At 39.0% G+C, this 20,836-nt stretch overlaps 2 protein-coding genes and 1 long non-coding RNA gene across 7 annotated transcripts in view; 1 reads left to right on the top strand and 2 right to left on the bottom strand.

Moving 5' to 3' along the window:
* LOC310734542 overlaps positions 1-20,836 on the top strand; it is a 152,446-nt gene that overhangs the window by 124,675 nt on the left and 6,935 nt on the right. The window lies entirely within an intron of this gene.
* On the bottom strand, positions 620-6,053 carry lrrc59 (leucine rich repeat containing 59). Its single transcript, XM_083556638.1, has 8 exons — positions 5,889-6,053; positions 5,621-5,731; positions 4,514-4,573; positions 3,569-3,727; positions 2,874-2,978; positions 2,707-2,779; positions 2,435-2,626; positions 620-1,460 (listed from the first exon to the last, which is right to left on the bottom strand). Exons 2-8 carry the CDS (start codon positions 5,717-5,719, stop codon positions 1,204-1,206), a joined length of 945 nt encoding a protein of 314 aa, XP_083412764.1. The 5' UTR covers positions 5,720-5,731; positions 5,889-6,053; the 3' UTR covers positions 620-1,203.
* The window catches only part of rnf157 (ring finger protein 157), a 33,691-nt gene continuing 20,605 nt past the window's right edge, over positions 7,751-20,836 (bottom strand). The window contains exons 16-20 of one of the 5 annotated variants that reach the window (XR_014536042.1): positions 20,046-20,111; positions 19,899-19,947; positions 14,613-14,732; positions 9,606-12,236; positions 7,751-9,521 (exon numbers count right to left, since the gene is read on the bottom strand). Coding sequence is in view for 4 of the 5 variants with exons in the window: in XM_083556502.1 (XP_083412628.1) it covers positions 12,082-12,236; positions 14,613-14,732; positions 19,899-19,947; positions 20,046-20,111 (390 nt within the window). In the remaining variant the exon portion in view is untranslated. Of the gene's footprint in view, positions 12,237-13,640; positions 13,676-14,612; positions 14,733-19,898; positions 19,948-20,045; positions 20,112-20,836 lie in introns of all 5 variants that reach the window. The other 4 variants (XM_083556503.1, XM_083556502.1, XM_083556505.1 and 1 more) reach the window with 4 other exon arrangements.

Raw genomic sequence — 20,836 nt, 5'->3', positions numbered from 1 at the left:
AAATGAATTCTTCATGGAGCTGGTTTTGTGCACCATCATGCTGGAAGAGTTTTGGGTCTCCAAAGTTCAACAACTTCTGGCTTCTTCCAGTAGGGGGCGCCACATCGGATCATCCATCTCCATTCCCCCCTGTCCTCTAAATCTGCCTCTTTCACCACAACTACATGCATGTTTTCCTTCACCACATCCATGAACCTCCTCCTTGGTCTTCCTCTTTTCCTCCTTCCTGGTGTCTCCATCCTCAGCAGCCTCCTACTGATATACCCCATGTCCCTCCTCTGAACATGTCCAAACCATCTCAATCTCACCTCTCTCACCTTGTCTCCAAAACGTCCTACATGCTCTGTCCCTCTAAAGTTCAACTAAAAAAGGAACATTTAATGATACAGCATCCAAAGACATCTTATACAAGTGTGTGTCACAAGTCAGGTGTTTCAATACTTTTGTTCCTATAGTGTATATCTGTGGCATGGTTTCACTTTTGGTGAATCGAACGTGTGAACGAGTCTCCAGTGCTGAAATCTAGTAGCACTTAAATGAAAGCTATTAACGTAAACTGATCGATCGCGATGGAGAATCCCGAACCGTAAACAACTGGACGAAGGAACATGGACGCAGGTTTTTCAATAGGATGACGTTTATTCATGCCGTTATTCTCCCTGACTTCTCAGAGTTTAAAATCCATTAAAAAAATTACAAATGTATACAAATCCGTACGTTTATTAATATACGGTGCCACGGAAGACGATCGGCGTGTAAACCATGTTTCACGTCTCGCAGCACAGATGCTTCGTAGGCAAGAAAATTACAGTCAAAGAGGTAAGCGAGGGAGTTTTTTTTGTATATGCGTTGTATTGGGAAAGAAAATGGCACGTGGTTTGTACGTGTTATCCGAAATGATTATAAATATGTAAGCATGCCCCCAATACAGCATCTGTTTGCTTGAATAAGACGTTTACGAACAGTACGTAAGGTCACATGATAGTGAGCCTCGTCATTGTAGCGCCAAAGCAGCCATAATGGACCCAAAGTCCACTTTTCCCCTGTTTCTGATCACTTTTTTCCTTAGTTTAAAAAAAAAAAAAACCCACCTGAACAAAGGAACAACATTCCTAGTAGTTACCCCAGTATACATTTTCCTATCCGGACTAAACCCTGTCGCAAGATGGACGCCGTCTTTGTCAATCAGAGCCAAGCAAGAGGTCATTGTTGAAGGTCAGAGATTTTCTGAATGACTTGCTGCACCACGTCCAGGCCTCGTGCCCAACTCAGGGCCTCGTCTGTGTATAGATTTACGGGAGCGCACATCTCCTGCTTCTTCAGCTCGGGGACCCGGCAAGCGCCGACCACCGCTGCAGCACTGATGATGAGCAGGAGAAGAATCCTGAGGAGCAGAGAGAAGAGCCGAGAGCAGACGGAGCGTCTGGTCTGAGGTTTGCTAACGGAGGCCTTCTTTTTATCTGCAGTAAGGAGAAATGCAGGGTTATTTCACTGTTACTGTGTCATATTGACTTCCCATTTGTGTGAAGAAACAACATGGCTGCTATACTCTTTAATAGAGAGAGGTGAAAGTGAGATTTTATTCTTAAGTAATATTAAAGAGGTCTTTATTTTTTCTAATGGTCTACATAAGGCCTTCTTTAAAGCTCTTTGAGATGCTCCCACAGCACTTAAGAATGTTTTTGTGGTGTTCTTGTTCTTTCGCTAGTCTAAACATAATTCGCTGTATTACAACTACAAACGAGACCAACATGCTACAGCTAATCAGCTTTCTGTTATCGGCACAAATCTCTCTGATTGTACCACAGACGTAAAACGGATTTTATTTTTCAGCTTGGGGAATGCAAGTTTATTTGTGTGTTTTTGATGTCATGACATGGGCTTAAATTTCATTCTTACTGGTTTTAAATTTTAATTGGCGAAACCGTCAGAAACCCTAAATAAGGCCACGCCTCCTTCACTGGGACTATAGTAATGAAGCCATGATTCTTTCACTGGGACTAATAGCAGTTAGGCCACACCTCCTTCACTGGGACTAATAGCAGTTAGGCCACACCTCCTTCACTGAGACTAATAGCAATTAGGCCACACCTCCACTGGGACTAATAGCAATTAGGCCACACCTTCACTAGGACTAATAGCAATTAGGCCACATCTCCTTTACTAGGACTTATAGCATTTGGGCCACACCTCCTTTACTGGGACTAATAGCAATTAGGCCACACCTCCTTTACTGGGACTAATAGCAATTAGGCCACACCTCCTTCACTGGGACTAATAGCAAATAGGCCACACCACCACTGGGACACATAGCAATTAGGCCACACCTCCTTCACTGGGACTGACAGCCACAGAGGAACAGGCCTTCTTTATCTCCTACCTCATGTTCTTCACTCATCACTCAACCTTCTCCCACAGATGATGTGTAACCCACCTTGATTTTGGCTTGCTCTCTTTTTCTTCTCCTCTTTCTTCTTCTTGTGTTGTTCCTGTGCAGCTTGAGCAGCCATCTGTGCTTCATATTCCTTCCTTTTCCTCTCCTTCTCCTCAGCCTTTTTCTTTTTTTGTACTTCTCTTTCACGGGCCTCTCTCTCCCTCTGCTTCGCTTCCCTCTTCTTTTCTTGTTCTGCAGGACAACGAGAAATCATCATGCATATTCGTGCTGTTGTACTCGCACACGAGCGCGCCCGGAGAGCGCTTATCTACCTTTCTCCTTCAGCAGCCGGCGTTCCCGCACATTATCGGCTTCTTCTTGGAGTAGCTTCATGTGTAGGAGAACCTGGAGCAGACAGAGATGGAGGAGAATGGTTAATGGGGAAGGAAATCTCGACGGTAAGCACGTTCTTGAAGCACATGTGCATGCTCTCTCTCACCCGTCCTGCACACTGCCTGCACTGTTTCTCATTCAGACAGTCTCCTGCAGCTTTGGCCAGCGTCGGCTCCAGAGGGTTGTCTTTAAGATCCAGCCATTTCAAACACTGTAGACACAGACAGTCACGTAAATGGAAGAAAGGACGACTTGGTAGGCGATTTGCGATTTCAGCACGGACAGTGCGTCAGAAAAAAATTCTGGCAAATCTGCCACGTCGGATGTGACATTCGTTTGACATTTGCGATGCTGCTGGAAGACGACAAGAGATCAGTAAGACCTTCGAGGAGCTCAACCCCCGTTAATGTCAGAACCGTACGGCTACTTGCGCATGATGATCGCCGGAGAACGCTGGGGCGCTGTATTGCTGTCCAAGGGGGCAATTTTAAAAGCTGATAAATTAAGTACTTTCTTGTGAACAGAGTGACTCTCAAAACTTTTTAATACCAAAACGTCACCACATGATACCTGCTCAGGTTTTTACACATCTGTGAAGCGCAACAATCCAAAATCGGACTTCATGGCGTCTACTACAGACAGATTTTAAACGTTTCGGTTTGATATTTTAATTCCGGTTTGTTTATTAGTAACGTCCTAATACATGATGAAGAACGTTGACCGTCCTACTTGTATTCCTGCTATGACATGACGTTCTATTCTGTACAGTTCTATTTGAATGCGGCGAGCTCTTGAACTGACCCTGAGCTGGCAGAAGCTGAGAGGAAGTATGGTCAGCTTGTTGTTGTAGAGATCCAGATGTTGCAGGCTGTACAGCTGGCCAATTTCCTCAGGCAGGCTCACCAGCTGGTTCTTGCTCAGGTCCACTTTAACCAGGTGAGTCAGCAAACAGAACTCAGGCTGGGGAAAAAGAAAAAAAAAAAAAAGTTATGTGATGTGTTAAAATAATGTTGTTTTTTTTTCTTTTTTAAGTTTGTGGACACCTGACTATAAGAGTATGTGCTTCTTGAACATCCCAGTCCACATTTAGTCCCCATTTTCTCTAATAATAACCTCCACTCTCCTGGGAAGCTGTAGATTTTGAAGTGTGTTTGCACAGTCAGTGTTCAAATTTATCCCAAAGATGTTAAAAAAGGTGGAGGGTCAGAGCTCTGTAGCAGAAGATACCCCAACCCTTAGAGCATATCTTCATGGAGCTGGATTTGTGCACAGGGGTATTAAAATGTTGGAACAGGTTTGGTTCTCCTAGTTCAAGTGAAGGAAAAATCTCCTGCCACTACGTCCAAAAACTTTGTGGAAACAGTTTGATAAAGACAAAACATACGGCTGGAAAGGTCAGGTGTCCCAATACATTTGTACGTCCCCCTATTGGTAGTAATGCGAAAAAACTGAACAGCTTTTGGACGACGGTGGACGCTGACTCGTGGCTGAATCTCACAAATCTCCACAAACACACTCCAAAAAACCTGGTAGAACATATTCACGGAAGAGTGGACGTTCTTACAACAGCAAATGGAGACTAAATGTGGAAAAGGCTGTTCAGAAAGAAGCACATACCAATCTTATGGTCAGGTTTTCACAAACCGTACGGTGTGGAATTCTTGTACTGTGTCTCATTGTGAGCAGGCAGAATGAGTAAAACCCTGTGCTGATGTAATATTGTATAAAACAGGTATTAAATCTTACACTCAGTGTTGTGAGATTGTTACAGGAAAGGTCCAGGAATGTGGCTTTGGGAACAGCAGCCTGAAACACACGAAATATTCACAAATATCAGAGACGATTTGCACATTTCATTCTTGTCTTTCTTTTTAAATTGCCATTTTTTTTAATGTAGCATCATCGTTTAATATTATTTAATGACATTCTGCTTATTTTTATTTTATTTATTTATCCCTATCTATTATCTATAACGAGTGGGAGCTCAGTAGTTAATCTTGGGCCCTTGAGCAAGGCCCTAAACCCTCAGTGCTCCAGGTGCGCCTTATCATGGGCGACCCTGCGCTCTGACCCCAGCTTCTGAGCAAGCTGGGAAAAGCGAAGGACGAATTTCACTGTGCTCTAATGTACATGTGACAAATAAAGGCGATTCTATTCTATACAATACATTACAATAGTGATTCCTCTAAGCATGTATATTGAATATGGTGACATTTGGAAGGTTGTGAGTTCAAATCCTAGCAATACCAAGGGCCCCTGAGCAAGGCCCTTACCTCTTACCTGCTCAGGTGTACAAATGAGATAATGCTCAATATCATTAATGTATTGTTTCATATTTACCACAGTGACATTTAGTAGATTTTTATTAATGAACTATAATAAACCCTAGATCTATTATTATAGTGAATCCTCTAAGCGCTTGGATTTACTATAGTGACATTTAGGAGTGTTTTTCATTAATGTATTGACACTTGCATGCATTTTGCTTTACTATAATGAGTCCTATGTGTATTATCACTACTATATTACCACTGCTGGGCTCCTGAGTAAGGCCCTTACCTCTTACCTGGATAAGAGAGTCTGCCAAAAGTGTTTTTTCTTCACTATAAGGACATTTATGTGTGTTCTTCATCACTATATTGCCACCTGCATGCATTTTGCTTTACTATAATGAGTCCTAGGTGTATTTTTCATTACTATAGTGACTCCTCTATGCATTTATATTTACTAAAGCGAAATTCACAAAGGTTTTTCTTCACCTTACTTGACACTTGGATGCATTTTTTTTCTTTGCTATATTGACACTATATTATTATGATTATTATTATGATTATTATGCATGCTGGCACTTACAAGTTCCTTGACTGGGACCTCTGTGAGGTTACACAGGCTGAGATCCAGCTCATTTCCATCCACTTTGTCTCGAAGACTCTCCACCTTTGCTTTATTCATTCTGTGAAAATGCTAATCATGGAGAGAAATACGGTTAGAGTGCTAATAATATACGGTTGCCTAGCAAACACTTTACGTCGTGAAACACAAAGTTAGCAAACGAGCTCGCTTAGCAATAAATAAATATATGTTTCTGGACACTTCGAAGACCGAATGGAACGGAACTCACGTGTGGCTGTCACGCAGACGTACTCAGGATTGCGGGGACACACGCAGGATTCGCTCCAAAACCCGTGGAAATCCACGTCATTCATTCACCTGGTCGAGCTGGCACCGGGAGTCCGACGGCGGCCGTGTCCCGAATGCCTCTATTGCACCCTTGCGCGAGCGCACTGCGGATTCTGCGTGAGCTGCTTACGACGTAGTGCACTACGCGTTCGGAGGGAGGCGCTGGTTTGAAACGCGGCACGCTACGCTATCGACGGATCGGATATGTTCTACTACTTCTGTTGTTTGAATGGCTAGTTTTAAGGTGCATATTCTGCCACCTACTGGATTGGAGTATAGAGTGCAACTTGGTTGGAAGCAATTAGGGTCAATAGTGGGCATGAAATGTTTTATTTTTTTATTAATATCTAAATAAATACATATAAAATCCTATTAATCAGCCCTGTAACATAAACAATAATTCGTCATTTATTTTATAATGTCTTCCTTCTAGTATCTGTTCAAGTGTATAGTTTTTAATAGTGATTGGAAAAGTTCGGGCCGTTCTATTTCTGTTTGCTGTGCAGTCTATTAATAGTTTTAGAGATTTCACATTTAACAATTTTCATTTTCATATTTCCCTATCTTGTATAAATCTTTGGTTTATTGATGTTAGTGATGCGATTCGTAATCTTGTCATAATCGCACCCCATACACACCCTAATGTTAATATCTGACAGCGCTGTCTGAAATTATATTCCAATTTTATTTGTAGTTAAAGTTTTAAAATGGAATTTCATTCCAATGATTTTAATAAGTTCACTGATCATAAACATTTGATTTAGCGATTGGAAAACATTGGAAAATAAATGTTTTAACATTATCGAAATGAAAAAGTTTAAGTTTCAAGTTCAGCTTTACAGAACATAAGAATTTAAAAAGAATTTATACAATGTTGAATGTTGATATGGATTTCCTTGGGGATCTCCAGTTTTCTTCTGTTGAGCAAAAAAACATGTAGGTAGGAAAGTAGGTACAATGGCAACTTTATACATATAAAGTAGACAGGGCCATGTTTACCACTGTGTAGAACACCTTCTTTCTGTGTATATCTGGGAGCTGAAGAGACCAGTAGCTTTAGGTTACAGAGTGGAATGTCGTCCCGTATGTGTCTGATACAGGATTCTATCTGCTCAACGGTTCTGGGTGTTCTTTGTTGTATTTTTTGTTTTATAATTCACTAAATGTTTTCAAATGTTGAAAGCTCAAAACTACACTCAGGCCATTTCAGCACCTGTCCCTCTCCTCTTTAGTCTGGAGGATGTGGTTTCCATAGTTTCCATAGTTTCCATAAAGAAATTTAAATTTTGTTTCGTCTGAGGGACTAGTATACAAATCCATGTGCTGTTAAGATAACACCAACATGGCATTAGAAAATAAGTACATCTTGTATGTGAATTGGTTAAATAATTGGCTCAATAATTATCTGCAGGAAGTGAACTAAGCATGCCATTCAATTTGGGGTTACTTTTTTGCGATTTTTCTTAATACAAATATAGAAACTAATGGTTTTTATATAATTATTTAAACAATTATTTGGTTTTAGCTCCTTTTTCGATACTCAGGTCATTTTTTTATAATTAGATTTAAGACTAAAGAATAAGATGTTCATTTTTCAGTACACGTCCTCTTATTTGGTTGGAAATTAAGCAGGCTTAATCTGACTATACATATAAATGTCCATTTAGATGCATATAAAGTGTACAGGAAGAACATCACTGAACAGAGAGCTGAACCCTGGGGATGTCTTATAGTGAGGTGCTGAAAGGAAAATGGATTGACCTTTTAAGAATGAAAAAAAAAAAAAGACAAGAGCAAAGTATATTTATTAGAAAGATGTTTTATTGTTTTGGGATTTTTTTGTACGTTTTATAAAAGTGATCAGTGTACAGACTCAGTTCATCTGATCTACTGTGGATCACAGTCATTGTTTTTTTTCGATGGGTGCCAAATGACAAGAAGACAGAACAGAAGTCTATGGGCGCTTTTGAGAGCAGGAAAATGCACCATCGCTTTTAAATGTGTTCAAGATGGAAGCTGCCTCTAACACGACATGACGTCTGGAGTATTCTTTGATTCCACAGATAGAAATGCACTGCATCGATACAAAGACGAACTCATCTAAAACCCGTAGACCTACTGTACGTCACCGGCGTGAATCTCTGCGCTGATAGTGAAGGGGCTCCGGTGAACTGAAAATATCTGCGCGAACGTACACTTCTTTATAGAACACATGTAGTGGCTAGTGTTACATGCACCACAGGTTTGTGGTCTAAGGAAATCGAACAAACAAACAAACAAACAAACAAACCAATTAACGAATAATCAACAAATACCTTAAAAAATTCATTTGTAGAAATGATGACTGAAACATCACATCGTTATTAACATTTCATCGAACACATCTGACACTTGTTTATTAGCTAGATCGGGATCGCTAATAACCCAGCGACCGAGCATACCACGACGATGAAAAGCGCTAGCTAATACAAAAATCTAAATTTTTATTACTCAAAGAGAGATGAGAAATATGATCTAAAGTAAGGCGCTAACATTTAGCATTTTATCACCAGACAGCCCATAGGCACAGTTTACTAATGTCATTCTAACTTTACTCTCATAGAAAAGTGCACTAAACTGTATCTTCCATTTATGCTGTGTTGATACCACACTTTTAGCTTAGTAAATGTGCCTTAAATCCTTTTAAAGGTAGATGATATGAACAAAAAATATGGGGACACCATTTTCCCAGCCAAATGTGGTTCTTCCCCACAGAGTTGGAGGCACTCAATTGTAAAGGTTGCCTTTGGATGCAGTATTATTACATTTTCACTTCACTTAATCTTGAAGATCCAAACCTTTTGTTGTGCATAAAACCAGCTCCATGAAGATATACATTAAATGCATTAAATTTGAAGATCTCTTGCTATAGACATCAACTTTTCGGGATGAACGTGTACGCTGACTGCACCCCAGACCTCCACTTTACTAAAACCCTTATTGCTGAATGAGCACAAATCTCCACAAGCACACTCCAAAATCTTGAACATCTTCCCAGAAGTTGTGGAGGAATGGAGGATATTATAACAGCAAATGAAAATAAATGTGGAATGGGATGTTTAGAAAGCTTGTTCTTGTAGTCAGGTGTCTACAAACTTTTGTCTATATATTGTACATATTAATCACAAATCCAGTTAAATTCAATAATATTTAAAGGTACAGCAGATGTATCCAGCAAGGACAAATTCAGTATAGTACTATTTTTCCTGAGAGCATTTTCAAAACTTTCACAAAGTACCTCTAGTACCCCAATATTGTCTATTAAAGATGTAACCAAATGCGATCCAAATGTTTTTAGAAAGCTTGTCAGATATCTATGCAGGGCACAGGGTTAAGACTAGACTGTAATCAGAGCAGACAGATATGAACATTACTGGTTTAAAGGAAGTCATGAACAATACATTTACAGTAATGCATTTACTGCAGCTTAAATTAAGCTTCTGGTTCAATTCTATTTTGGGAAAAGAACCGGCTTGATATGTTAGAAAATGTTGCAATAAAAAAAAATTGGGCAAAACAAACAAACAAAAAAACCCTTCAGATTTAGGCCACACCTATTTCAGATTGAATTCAAGAGATACGGATATTTTGAACCCTAAAAAACAAACAAACAAAAAACTTCCGATCTGGGCCACACCCACTTTAGGTTGAAATCCAGATACAAATTCAGTTATTAAAAAAAAAACAAAAAATTATAATTCTGATTTAGGCCACACCCACTTTAGATTGAAATCCAGATACAAATACAAATGTTTTGTGTCCTAATTAAAAATACATACTTTTCAAAGATACTGATATTCTGAGCCTTAAAAAAAAAAACTTCAGATTTAGGACACGCCCACTTTAGGTTAAATTTAGATACAGGTACGAATATTTTAAGCCCTAAAAAAATTTCATATTTAGGTCACGCTCGATTAAGGTTGAAATCCAGATACAAATACGAATATTCTGAGCATTAATAAAAAAACAATCATTCCAAATTAGGCCACACCCATTTCTGTCTAAAATGTTTATCAAATTCTGATATCTTGAGCCCTGTAAAAGTCCAGATTTAGGCCACACCCAATTTAGTTTAAAATCCAGATACAAATACAAATATTTTGAGCCCTAATTAAACAAAAAACGATTCTGAATTAGGCCACACCCACTTTAGGTTACTGATATTTTAAGTGCTGATTAGATAGAGATAGTTACAGCTCTGAAGGTTTACATTTTACTCAGCATTTGGTTTCACATAAAGATTTCAAAATTCTTAGTACAATTTTTGTTGGACTCAATAAGACGCTATAGAATTCAGTCTACATCCAAAATGTTACAAAAGAAAACAGGGTGTAATTTTTTTATTCTTCCCCTATTCCTACGGTATTCAGCATGTTCAAGTAACAAATTGCGGCTATGGTAACATTTGAGCCAATCAGAAGCCTGCACCATATCTAGCTCCACCTATATGTTAGCACTTTTAGTACCTTGGAGAGCACTAATTACATTATGAGTCATTTAGTGATGGAGATATGAAGAAAACTTTACTGTACTGAGCCACACCAGTAGGTTTGGGGTTATGGTTTGAACTCAACCCTTCCAGTGACCTCTACAAATACGTCAAACTCAGAATGTCAGACACATAAAAAATCTCGAACAAGCCACTGCAAAAAAACAAAACAAAAACGAACACAAACAAAAACCCAAAGATGGAAGCAGATTTCATTTAAAAAAATTATAGAAAAATGTTAGCTGACAAATGTGTGGCACATTTTCTATTTTCTGTTTCAGGAAACACTTCTCTCAGATTTCCTATGGTTATTTGGAACGCAAAATAAACACACAACGGCATTTTTGCTTGGCGAATCCCTTAACAAATTTACTGCTCCCTGCGATTTGCAAAATGTCGCCAAGCGTCGTCCAGAACCAAGCTAACACTTACTCGGTAAACATATACGACTGTATCTTTCTGATACATGATTGTGGTGGCAGATGGTTCCTCTCGACTAGCACTGAGTCGGCTGGTCGGATATGGTCAGGTGAGGCAGCTTTGTAGCTTTTAGGTGATTTTGTGTCTTTGTAACATGCATGATGATAGGAGCAGCTCGGATACTGTAGGACGTGTTATTGCTCAAAAGTCCAGTTTGTAGTGTGAACAAGTGACCTCGCCTGTCCCAGCGTTACAGGAAAGTGCAGCATGTTCATACTGACATTCAAACACTGAATATTCTGGAGAGCAAGTGGATTAAGAAAAGGATTACCTGCGCATGCAAACCGGTTGTTCAATTCACGCAAACCTGATGTAGCGTTAGATCTTCCATGCGCGACAATAGACGCATTTCCACCGTACCAGAGAAATAAACAATGTTTTTGTATAAGCATTAAAGCAGCGGTTTGTCATTTTTACAGCCCTCCGCTGCATGGAAGGTGTATTGCTGTCATTATACAGGGACAAACCTTATAAGACTTCCCTAATAAAAGAAAGTTGATTTGCCCTTTAAGAATAAGGTGGGGTCGGGTATATACCTGAGCAGCTTTGGTGCAGGGCGGAGTTCATTTCTGGGCTGGAAAAATTTAAATAGAAACCTAAACATAAAAAATAAAAAAAATAAACGAACCATTGCATGGAAATATTGCAAATATTAGTTTTTTTATGCTATTTCTCAAAGTTATGGGAATATTCCCCAAACTGCACCTTTAAGGTGGTGTGTGTGTGTAGCAGGCAAATGGGAGTATGTATAAATTACTGTGATTCCTCCAAGGTTTTGACTGGTTTGATAATTGTACATACAATTATACAAGTTTGCAATTCTAATAAATAAGCGGTGATTTTTCCCAGTATGGATATAGTTCCAGGAACTAAAATCCAGCCTGGGAATTCTTGCTTTATCTGGTGGAAATGCACCTAAAGTGACGGAGTCCCTGTTCATGATCTTATTTGAATCCAATCCACCAGCTGTTTCTCCACATGCATTTATAAAGAAGCCGTGTGAAGGCTGAAGAGAAAGCCACTGCCGAATATTTTCTTATTTGAGACTTGAGAAACAGATCTGTTTTGTTTTTAAGATGCAGGGATGAGGAGTCAGCATGGGAGTCAGATGTTATAGAGACGCCTTTTACACAGCTAGCGGTCCGTGGCGTTTTTTTGGTGAGTTTTTTAGGCTCGTCCCCTTGTTGGTGAAACTCTGCTCGTCCAGACTGATGTTGCTGTTAGAGGCATGCTGAAGCAGAGACTCCTGGGAACGCCAGTTGGCATCCAGGTACAGCAGCTCTGTGGATCACACAGATTAGAGTGTTAGAGTTTGGTATTGTGCAAACATCGATTCCATTATATGGTTTCCTACTTATCAGCTTATTGATCTGAAACACTAAAGTAGAGGCTATAGGAAACCAAAGTACAAATGAGTGACAAATTGAAGAAAAAATCAATCTAAAGTGTCTGGTGCCACACTAGGTCTCTAAACCATCTCAAATGGCACCAAATCTACATGGAACTGTACTGGAGCAATACGTCTTCTAAATATTTCCTCCATTTGGTGTTTTGACATTGATGGTAAAAAAAGAGTTACCCAACACGTCACTCACTGATTCAACTGGTTTGAGAAATGGTGTTTGAGTGAACCCTTGTGGTCCATTGCGTTTTATTCAGAACCAGTCAATGAGCCATGGTCATGGTTTATTCAGTTTAAATCAGAACCAGTCAGTCAGACCTTGTGATCAATTCAATTCCATTCAAATCCAGTCAATTAATCTCTGTGGTCCATTCAGTTTAATTCAGAACTAGTTAGTGAACCGCTGTGGTCTATTCAGTTTCATTCAGAACCATTCGATGAGCTCTTGTGGTCCATTCAGTTTAAATCAGAACCAGAATTAATCAACACAATTAAACTGTTCCATTTTAGGATAAAAGCGATCAGTCAGAAAAGTGCAGAAAAAATAAATAAATAAATATATATATATTGTTATATATATTGTTATATATTATTGCGTAAATTTTGACAGTCCACACACACACACATATGTACATACATACATACATATATATATACTGTCAAAATTAATGCGATAATAACATAAATTAAATTTAAGAGCACTGATTTTATTTACACACGTTTAACACAGCAAGCATTTCTGTTTAAACATTTACATGAATTAATAAATATAAAAGAGAAATTAATGCAACACATTTATTCACGACGCCTCTTCTTTACTTAGATATAAAAAAAATGTATAATCACTAGACATTTGTTTTACTGTGTGCCAAGCACCAAAATCTGCCATGATGCACATATCCGGCAATTAAAACTGTCCGTATGGAAACATGGCAAAAGTTCCATTTGGTGTCCTGATGATTTACGTAATTGAAAACACCATAATTACTTTAAAACATTTACAAGAATATTTTATCTTCATGCTTTATGTAAAGTTTGGTTTCACTAATAATAAACATACATTTGCATAAATCATCCAGATTTGTCCATGCACAGGTTGATTATTTATTTAGGGCATTTAGAACAGATTAAAATGTGCAATTAAGATTGCAATTAAGAGATATTTTATATATATATATAAAATTATATAAAATTATTATTATTATTATTTATTTTTATTTTTTTACCAAACCTGCTATGTCTAATGCATTTAGCAAATCCGGTCCCCTGCTGCAAGCCCATACCTATTCCTCAACGTGGACAGGACACGAGTCCTCATCTGTCCATTCCATGGACATCCAGGAAGAGATAGAGAGAAAGAGAAATAGAAAGAGAAGAAAAAGAGATGGGGTGATGGAAGGAAAAAATGTAAACACCACAAGAAATAAAGAACACATTTACCACACAACACGAATTTCATTCAGACATTCACACACAAAAAGAAGCTGGACTAAGAGAGAGAGAAAGAGAGAGGCTGAAATGTACAGAGATGACAAAAGAATCTGGGCATGGGATAGGACTGGATGTGATGGGACATGAGGCTATTCTCAAAAATGAAAGAAACACTTAGGTATTAAATAAGACTTATACCACAGGGTTGTTGAAGTAATTATAAATAACAGCAGCTCTGATTGTAGTTCCTGCGAATCACACATTTATATTAAATCCCTGGCAGCTGATATGGTAATGCTTTCATAATGATAGAATGTGATTTATTTAGCATTGATATAAGAGCTTTCTACTGTCAGAATGGGGAAAATACTATTGTTTAGCCGCTGGAATGTTTTTCAGAGATGCAATAGACACCAAAAAGTGAGGCTGGTGATGGAACGATGTTTATAGCTGCTATAATGTGATGCATATACTTTCTTTACATTTTTTGTTTGGTTTTACATGTAGACTTGGAACTATATTTCTCACTTATGTGCAACCTCATATTGAATGGCTCCTGTTACTGTTTATAAAGCTGACAATTATTTGTACTAAAGTAATTGAAATATATTTTTTGAGGAAAATGTACTGTAGGGAGCTGTTTGAATGGGCAAGTAAAGTAAAGGGGCTAACAAAATTAAGAGATGAAATGCAAAAACACATAGGAACGGGGCACATGATGGATCAGTGATCTCCTGACTGTCCTCTTTTTTTTTTTTTTGGAATGCGTATTCAGTAAGAAGAGCTCACTCAAGCCTCTCCCGTTCACAAACGTTGCCACTCACCAGCGAATTGGCCATCAGGAGCCTGTTCATTGTCCAGGCCTGTCACACAGTGGGTGTCAGACCGCCCCTGATTGTTATTGTCAAACTCTGGACAAGGCAACTCGCTCCTCCTGCGCCCACCTGCAAGCGAGGTCAGAGGTCAAACAGAGCAGCCAGAGGCACAGCGGGGCACAGCAGAGTGTAGGGTGGGGATGGTGATGCAGATAAAGCAACAACATGCAGGATGCTCAGGGGAGACGCACTCATGGGTCTCTTGTATATAGGTCTCTAAAAATGTTTGAATCTCTAACAAGTGTTTGCCTTTTTCCAGCCTTAATATTAGGTTTTTCCCCCATTAAAGCACTTGTATTTAAAATGAGAAACACATCTTTATAACTATATAAGAAATATCTGGCAACCTAGGAGATGTTAAGAGCATGCAGACTATTTGCACAAGCTGAAATATAAGGGACTTGGGTACATATTGAAGCACCTTTTAGACTAAGCCACCATTTCTGAATACAGCCCTTGGAAACAATTTGGCTTCAGGTTGGGTGGGAACGTAAAACAATCCAAAGTAGGGACAAAATGGAATGCTTATCCAACTGACAATAAATCCTACACCATTGTACTGCATGCTTGTTGAGAAAGTGACTGAGCAGCATTCTTTGTAGTCGTCACCAGCACAATAATAAGCCATAAGATCTTGGCATTACATTTTATTTGCACTATTATAGCTCGCAAAATTTTATATTATATATTTTTACATCATTTAAAATATACACCGATCAGGCACAATATTATGACTATAACATTTTTAGCGATGACGTGATTAACACTGATTATCTCTTCATCATGGCACATGTTAGTGGGTGGATTTATTTATTAGGCAGCAAAAGAACATTTTGTCCTGAAAGTTGACATGTTAGAAGCAGGAAAAATGGGTGAGCGTAAGGATTTAAGCGAGTTTGAAAATGGGGTCAAATTGTGAGGTCTAGACATCTGGGTCAGAGCATCTCCAAAAATGCAGCTCTTTGTAGGATGTTTCTGGTCTGCAGTGCTCAGTATCTATCAAAAGTTCTCCAAGGAAGGAATAGTGGTGAACCAGCGACAGGGTCGTGAGCAGCCGAGGCTCATTGATGCATGTGGGGAGTGAAGGATGGTCGGTGTGGTCCGATCCAACAGACGAGTTCCTGTAGCTCAAACCGCTGAAGAAGTAAATTTTGGTCAGGACTGTTTGCAAAAGGGCACAATATAAGGCTGGTGGTCATAATATAATATAATAAAATACTACTACTGACGTATAAAGCACTTAACGGTCTCGCACCGCAGTATCTGAGTGAACTTCTGTACCAGTTTGATCCTCCACGCCTACTTAGATCAAAAGGTGCTGGCTATCTGTTGGTTCCTCAAATAACGAAGACTACAGCAGGGGGCAGATCTTTCTTTTATAAAGCCCCACAGTTATGGAACAGCCTTCCTATCAGTGTTCGGGACTCAGACACAGTGTCAGTGTTCAAGTCGAGGTTAAAAACGTATTTATTTAGTCAAGCCTTTGATCAGTAGATTTTTTTCTTAGGTAAAGGCTCAGATTTGGAGGGATCATGAATATAGAGTGTTTGGTGAACTGGGATATTTGTATGCTGTCGTCCCCTCACATTCACGCGTTCACTCAGGTTTGTTGATGGTGGTGTGGTGGGTCGTCTCTTATCCCAGAGATCCCTCATGTCTGTGTTACCTTCTGGTTCTCCCTTTTAGTTATGCTGCCATAGCCAGTCTTGCCGGAGTCCAAACTGCACAGTGACATTAACTTTCATACAACAATAAGGACACTTAATAATCCATATCCTTCTCTTCCTGTCACCCTCTCTTTCTCTCTCTCTCTCTATCTCTCTCTCTCTCTCTCTCTCTCTCTCTCTTGGTTGAGTTAAACATGCTCCTGAGGCTCCAGTGACCACTGTTCCTGCCCCTCTCCCCTCCGTGGATCTTCCCACTTCGTCCAGGCCTGCATCTGGATAGTGTTCTCTTCGACTGGAGGTCACTCTGTGCAGCTTGGGACGGTTTCTTATCAATGCCTTGGGTGGTTCCATGAAATTCCGTCGTAAGAACGGGCGCTTTGAGGATGGATTGGACTGTAGTTAATGTCAACAGTCTGCTACACTGACTCAGGATACAGTTTGCTTCTGATCATCATCACTGTACCCCGCAACATTGTATATCTGCTTTAAATGGACATTCGGTGCAACCCAGATGAGGATGGGTTCCCTCTTGAGTCTGGTTCATCTCAAGGTTTCTTCCTTATGCCATCTCGGGGAGTTTTTCCTTGCCACAGTTGCTCATCAGGGACAAACTTACTTACAAAGAACATATTTACTTTTAATCACCACATTATCTGTGTAAAGCTGCTTTGAGACAATGTTCATTGTTAAAAGCGCAATACAAATAAAAATAAATTGAATTGAATAATTTTATGCCTGATCGGTGTATAAACTAAATTATAATTTTTTTAAAAAGGAGGCAGATAATAAAAGATTAGATTAATACAGATAATAAATATTTACACTATATGGACAAAAGTATGTAGGACACCTGACTTTTCCATCCATATGTGGTTTTTCATCAAACCTACACCATAATGTTGGAAGCACACACTTAGTAACACCCTAGTAGCTGGAGTACAAATCTCTACAAGCTAAATCTAGTATCCAGTAAAGCATGGTGATGGTAGGATCATTTTAAATGACCTCTACACAATTATTAGCTGTAAGTTGCATAAATCATTAGAGCAACTCTATGCTTCATATTTAGTATCCACTCAGCCATTTGTTATCACTTCTTATATGTGTCAGTTCTTCAGGTAATAACTGAGTCATGCATTTATGACAAAACAGTGACCCTTTTAGTCTCGTTAGGCAACGATCTCATAATAAGTATGTAGTCGATTATATAATACAAATAAAGTATGTAAATACATTTGGGAAAAAAATCCCCACAGTCAGTTTGTTTGTGACCAGAAAATCAGAGTGCAAATGGGATACTCAAGCAATGACAATGCACATGCACACAATTAGAGACCATGATGTCACTCAGGCATGCATCCCTAAAAATCAGCATGCGAACAACGCTATTGCAGCAGGTGCAGGTCTTCAGGTGTCTCATAACAAATCAGATATCAATTTGGTGAAATCAGAATGTGACTTAGGCCACATCGTGTATTGGTCCATTATCTTAGTTCTCTACTAGTGCAACAGTAAAAATATTTTCCCTATAGGTAAGTCAGTGTGAGCTTGAAACCCTGTGGTCAACACAATCTATTGTGTCCAGGAAAGCAAATGAACATGTTCCTTTCTTTCCCATGTCAAAGCAACAGTCGCCAGTGGAATTTCTAATAGGCTACTTGATGTGGAAATGATGTCTGGGAGGATTACAAGGAGACAAAATTAACTGGAAGCTTATAAGCTGTCTATATTTATGAACAAAATCTGAGTGTTCTAGTACTGAAAACATCACAATTTCCACTATAGGATGATTATAAATGTACAGAAATTTCTTTCTGGGAACGAATCAGCTTGAGCACATCGTATTTGTAATGACCAATCACAGGCTTGGTCATGTAGTGTGTTTATTTACAAAGTTTACCCAGCTGTCCTGTGCAACATTTTTACAAATGAAGGCTCTGCATTTCCATTTGCACCACAGTTACATCAAACTATTGTCTGTGTAATTTTTAACAGATTGTTGCTTGTCAGACTGCATGAACATAATCCCTGTGTCACACTGTAGGATCTCAGTTGTCATAACGTCACTGTATTACAGTCGCACACAAGAAAAAGACTCAAAGTTTTACGTCATCAATCCGTGACACTTTCAGACACGCGTTCCTTCACTAATGGTAGCTAGCAGCAAACAATTTTGGACGTTAAGATGCCGTGTGTGGAGAAATTCTTGGCTGGGCAAAAGAGAACATTATGGACGTCCAATTCTACAGAGCGTCATTTTTCCCTGAATGGGTTTGAAGTTGTCAAGCTAAGTGGGTCATCAGGTCCGGCGCTCCTTTTGGTTCGTTGCTGGAGACGTCGCACTGCAAGAAAGTGTCTGAAATCTACTGACGTTGCAAGAATTTCATCGGAGAACAAAGAAATTACGCAGCGGAAATTAATCGGCTGTTGGTCAATAAATCTTTTAGGATTGTCTAAATTTGTCTCAAAATTTCAGTGTGCACATGGCTTAAGACGTTTGGAAGATACTTGGGTTAAAAAAGAACTGCCATGGTATATTATTCTAGTATCTTTAATAAAATGTATTTAGTACCTTATATGAGGACAAGGACAGTAATAGTGAGGAGAGCTAAGGGGCCGTCAACATATTACGATACGTTTAATTACATTCACAGCATTTTGCACCTTGTCTAGAGCGACTTACATTGCTCTCATTTATACAACTGAGCAGCTATAGGGGTTAAGGGCCTTACTCAGGGGCCCAGAAGTGGCAGCTTGGTGTGGCTGGGATTTGAATTCATGACTTTGGTATCCAAAGAACTATGCTGTAACCACTAAACTACCACCTCCCCTCAGTGTGTACCAGGCTTTAGATATTCAGTGCATGACAAGGTTATTAGTCTTTATTTTGGTTGGTAGGAATAACTATTAGATGGGAATGGATAATGATCACAGCTGGGAAAAGATACTTATGTTAAAAAAAATCTGCTACTGCAAATTTTTCTAGTACATTTTAAAAAATTGTGGTAATTTATATGAAGACAAGTAATAGTGGGAAGAGCTAAGGGGCCGTCTACAAATTACTATACGTTTTACATTACTCAATGTAAGGAACAGTACACTAGGAACGATTAGATCATTCATTCAATATTTGCATTGGTTATTACAAAGTATAGTATAATCTCAGGTGCACGGTTAATGCACACATAATTCTTCAGTTTGAACATGCTTTCTCTCCAAATATTTTCACACCAATCATGCGATTATTCATGATTGGTGTGATAGGCAACCACAGCACGGCCGCATTCTGAGCACACAATTCATCCCGTGTAACACACAAAACACCGCCAGCATGCGATAAAAACAAAAAAAATCATCAGCGCATGCTAAGGCAATGAACACATGCAGGGAATCACACAGAGAGGTGATTAAGCTCTTATCACAAGCCACGTCTAAATTTTCAGTGGGTGCTCACTAAATAATGTGTAAAAAGAATAATGTGCCATGAAAATAATGCTCTCTCTCTCTTTCTCTCTCTTTCTCTCCTTATCATGAATATAAATCAGTCTCAAGCAGTGCTCAGGTTTACCCTGGTCTTTAGTAGGAGATGCACAGTCCTCCTCAGTGACATCGTTTCCCTGAAGATGATAAAGATATCGTTAAACACAGAGCTGGTGATGAACTAAAAGTAAACTGCACGATCCAACTGGATGATTGGATTTAATTCGGGCCTCACCTCGGAATCCTGCTCTTCAACCACGGCTACCATGAAACTGTGGTCATGTGACTCACTGGGGGTTTTCTGGCGGTAAAATGGAAAGGAAATGATTTCAGTTTCATGATTTCTGAAACAACTACTAAAAGTTTCCTTTCCTCTTGAGGTTCAATACAGTCCCTGCAATCAGTATTAAAATGGCAAGACTAATGTTGTTTTTGCTAGACATTGAAGACATCTGGGTTTGAGATCATAAAATAAACTTGATACAAGAGCACACACACTTTACCGTCTGTTTGAACTCACCTGTTTTTCAAGTGATCAGAAATATTGGAACAAATATTGGGACTAAGAGGTGTTGCCTGGTTTGTTTATACAGGTAAAAGCTCTAAATATCCGCTCATGTTTTAAAGCCCAGGTTTCATGCATGAAGGCTGTATTTAGTATTACAATAAAGGGGAAACCAACAGAAAGACCAGTGAGCTGTCTAAAGGAGAAATATCCATGCTGAAGTTTGAAAAAGCGAGAAAATCCATCAGAGCCATTGTTGAACATCGAAAGCTGAAAATCTGATCCTGTCATCTCATATTCAATTCTTGATCTCAAAATGTTATGTGTTCAGTGTAAAACACACAAAACCTATTTAGCCAGATTAAAAAAAAAAAAAAAAAAAAAAAAATTAAAGACAGACAAACAAGTGGATAGATACATAAATAAAGAGAGAAAAAAATGGACAGATGGACAAAAAAGTAGATAGATAGATAGATAGAGAGAGAGAGAGAGAGAGAGAGAGAGAGAGAGAGAGAGACACA

This window comes from Silurus aristotelis, assembly GCF_946808225.1.
Source record: "Silurus aristotelis genome assembly, chromosome: 12".
Taxonomy (NCBI): Eukaryota; Metazoa; Chordata; class Actinopteri; order Siluriformes; family Siluridae; genus Silurus; species Silurus aristotelis.
Note: the sequence above shows the minus strand (reverse complement) of the source record. Positions and strands in the feature narration are given on the sequence as shown.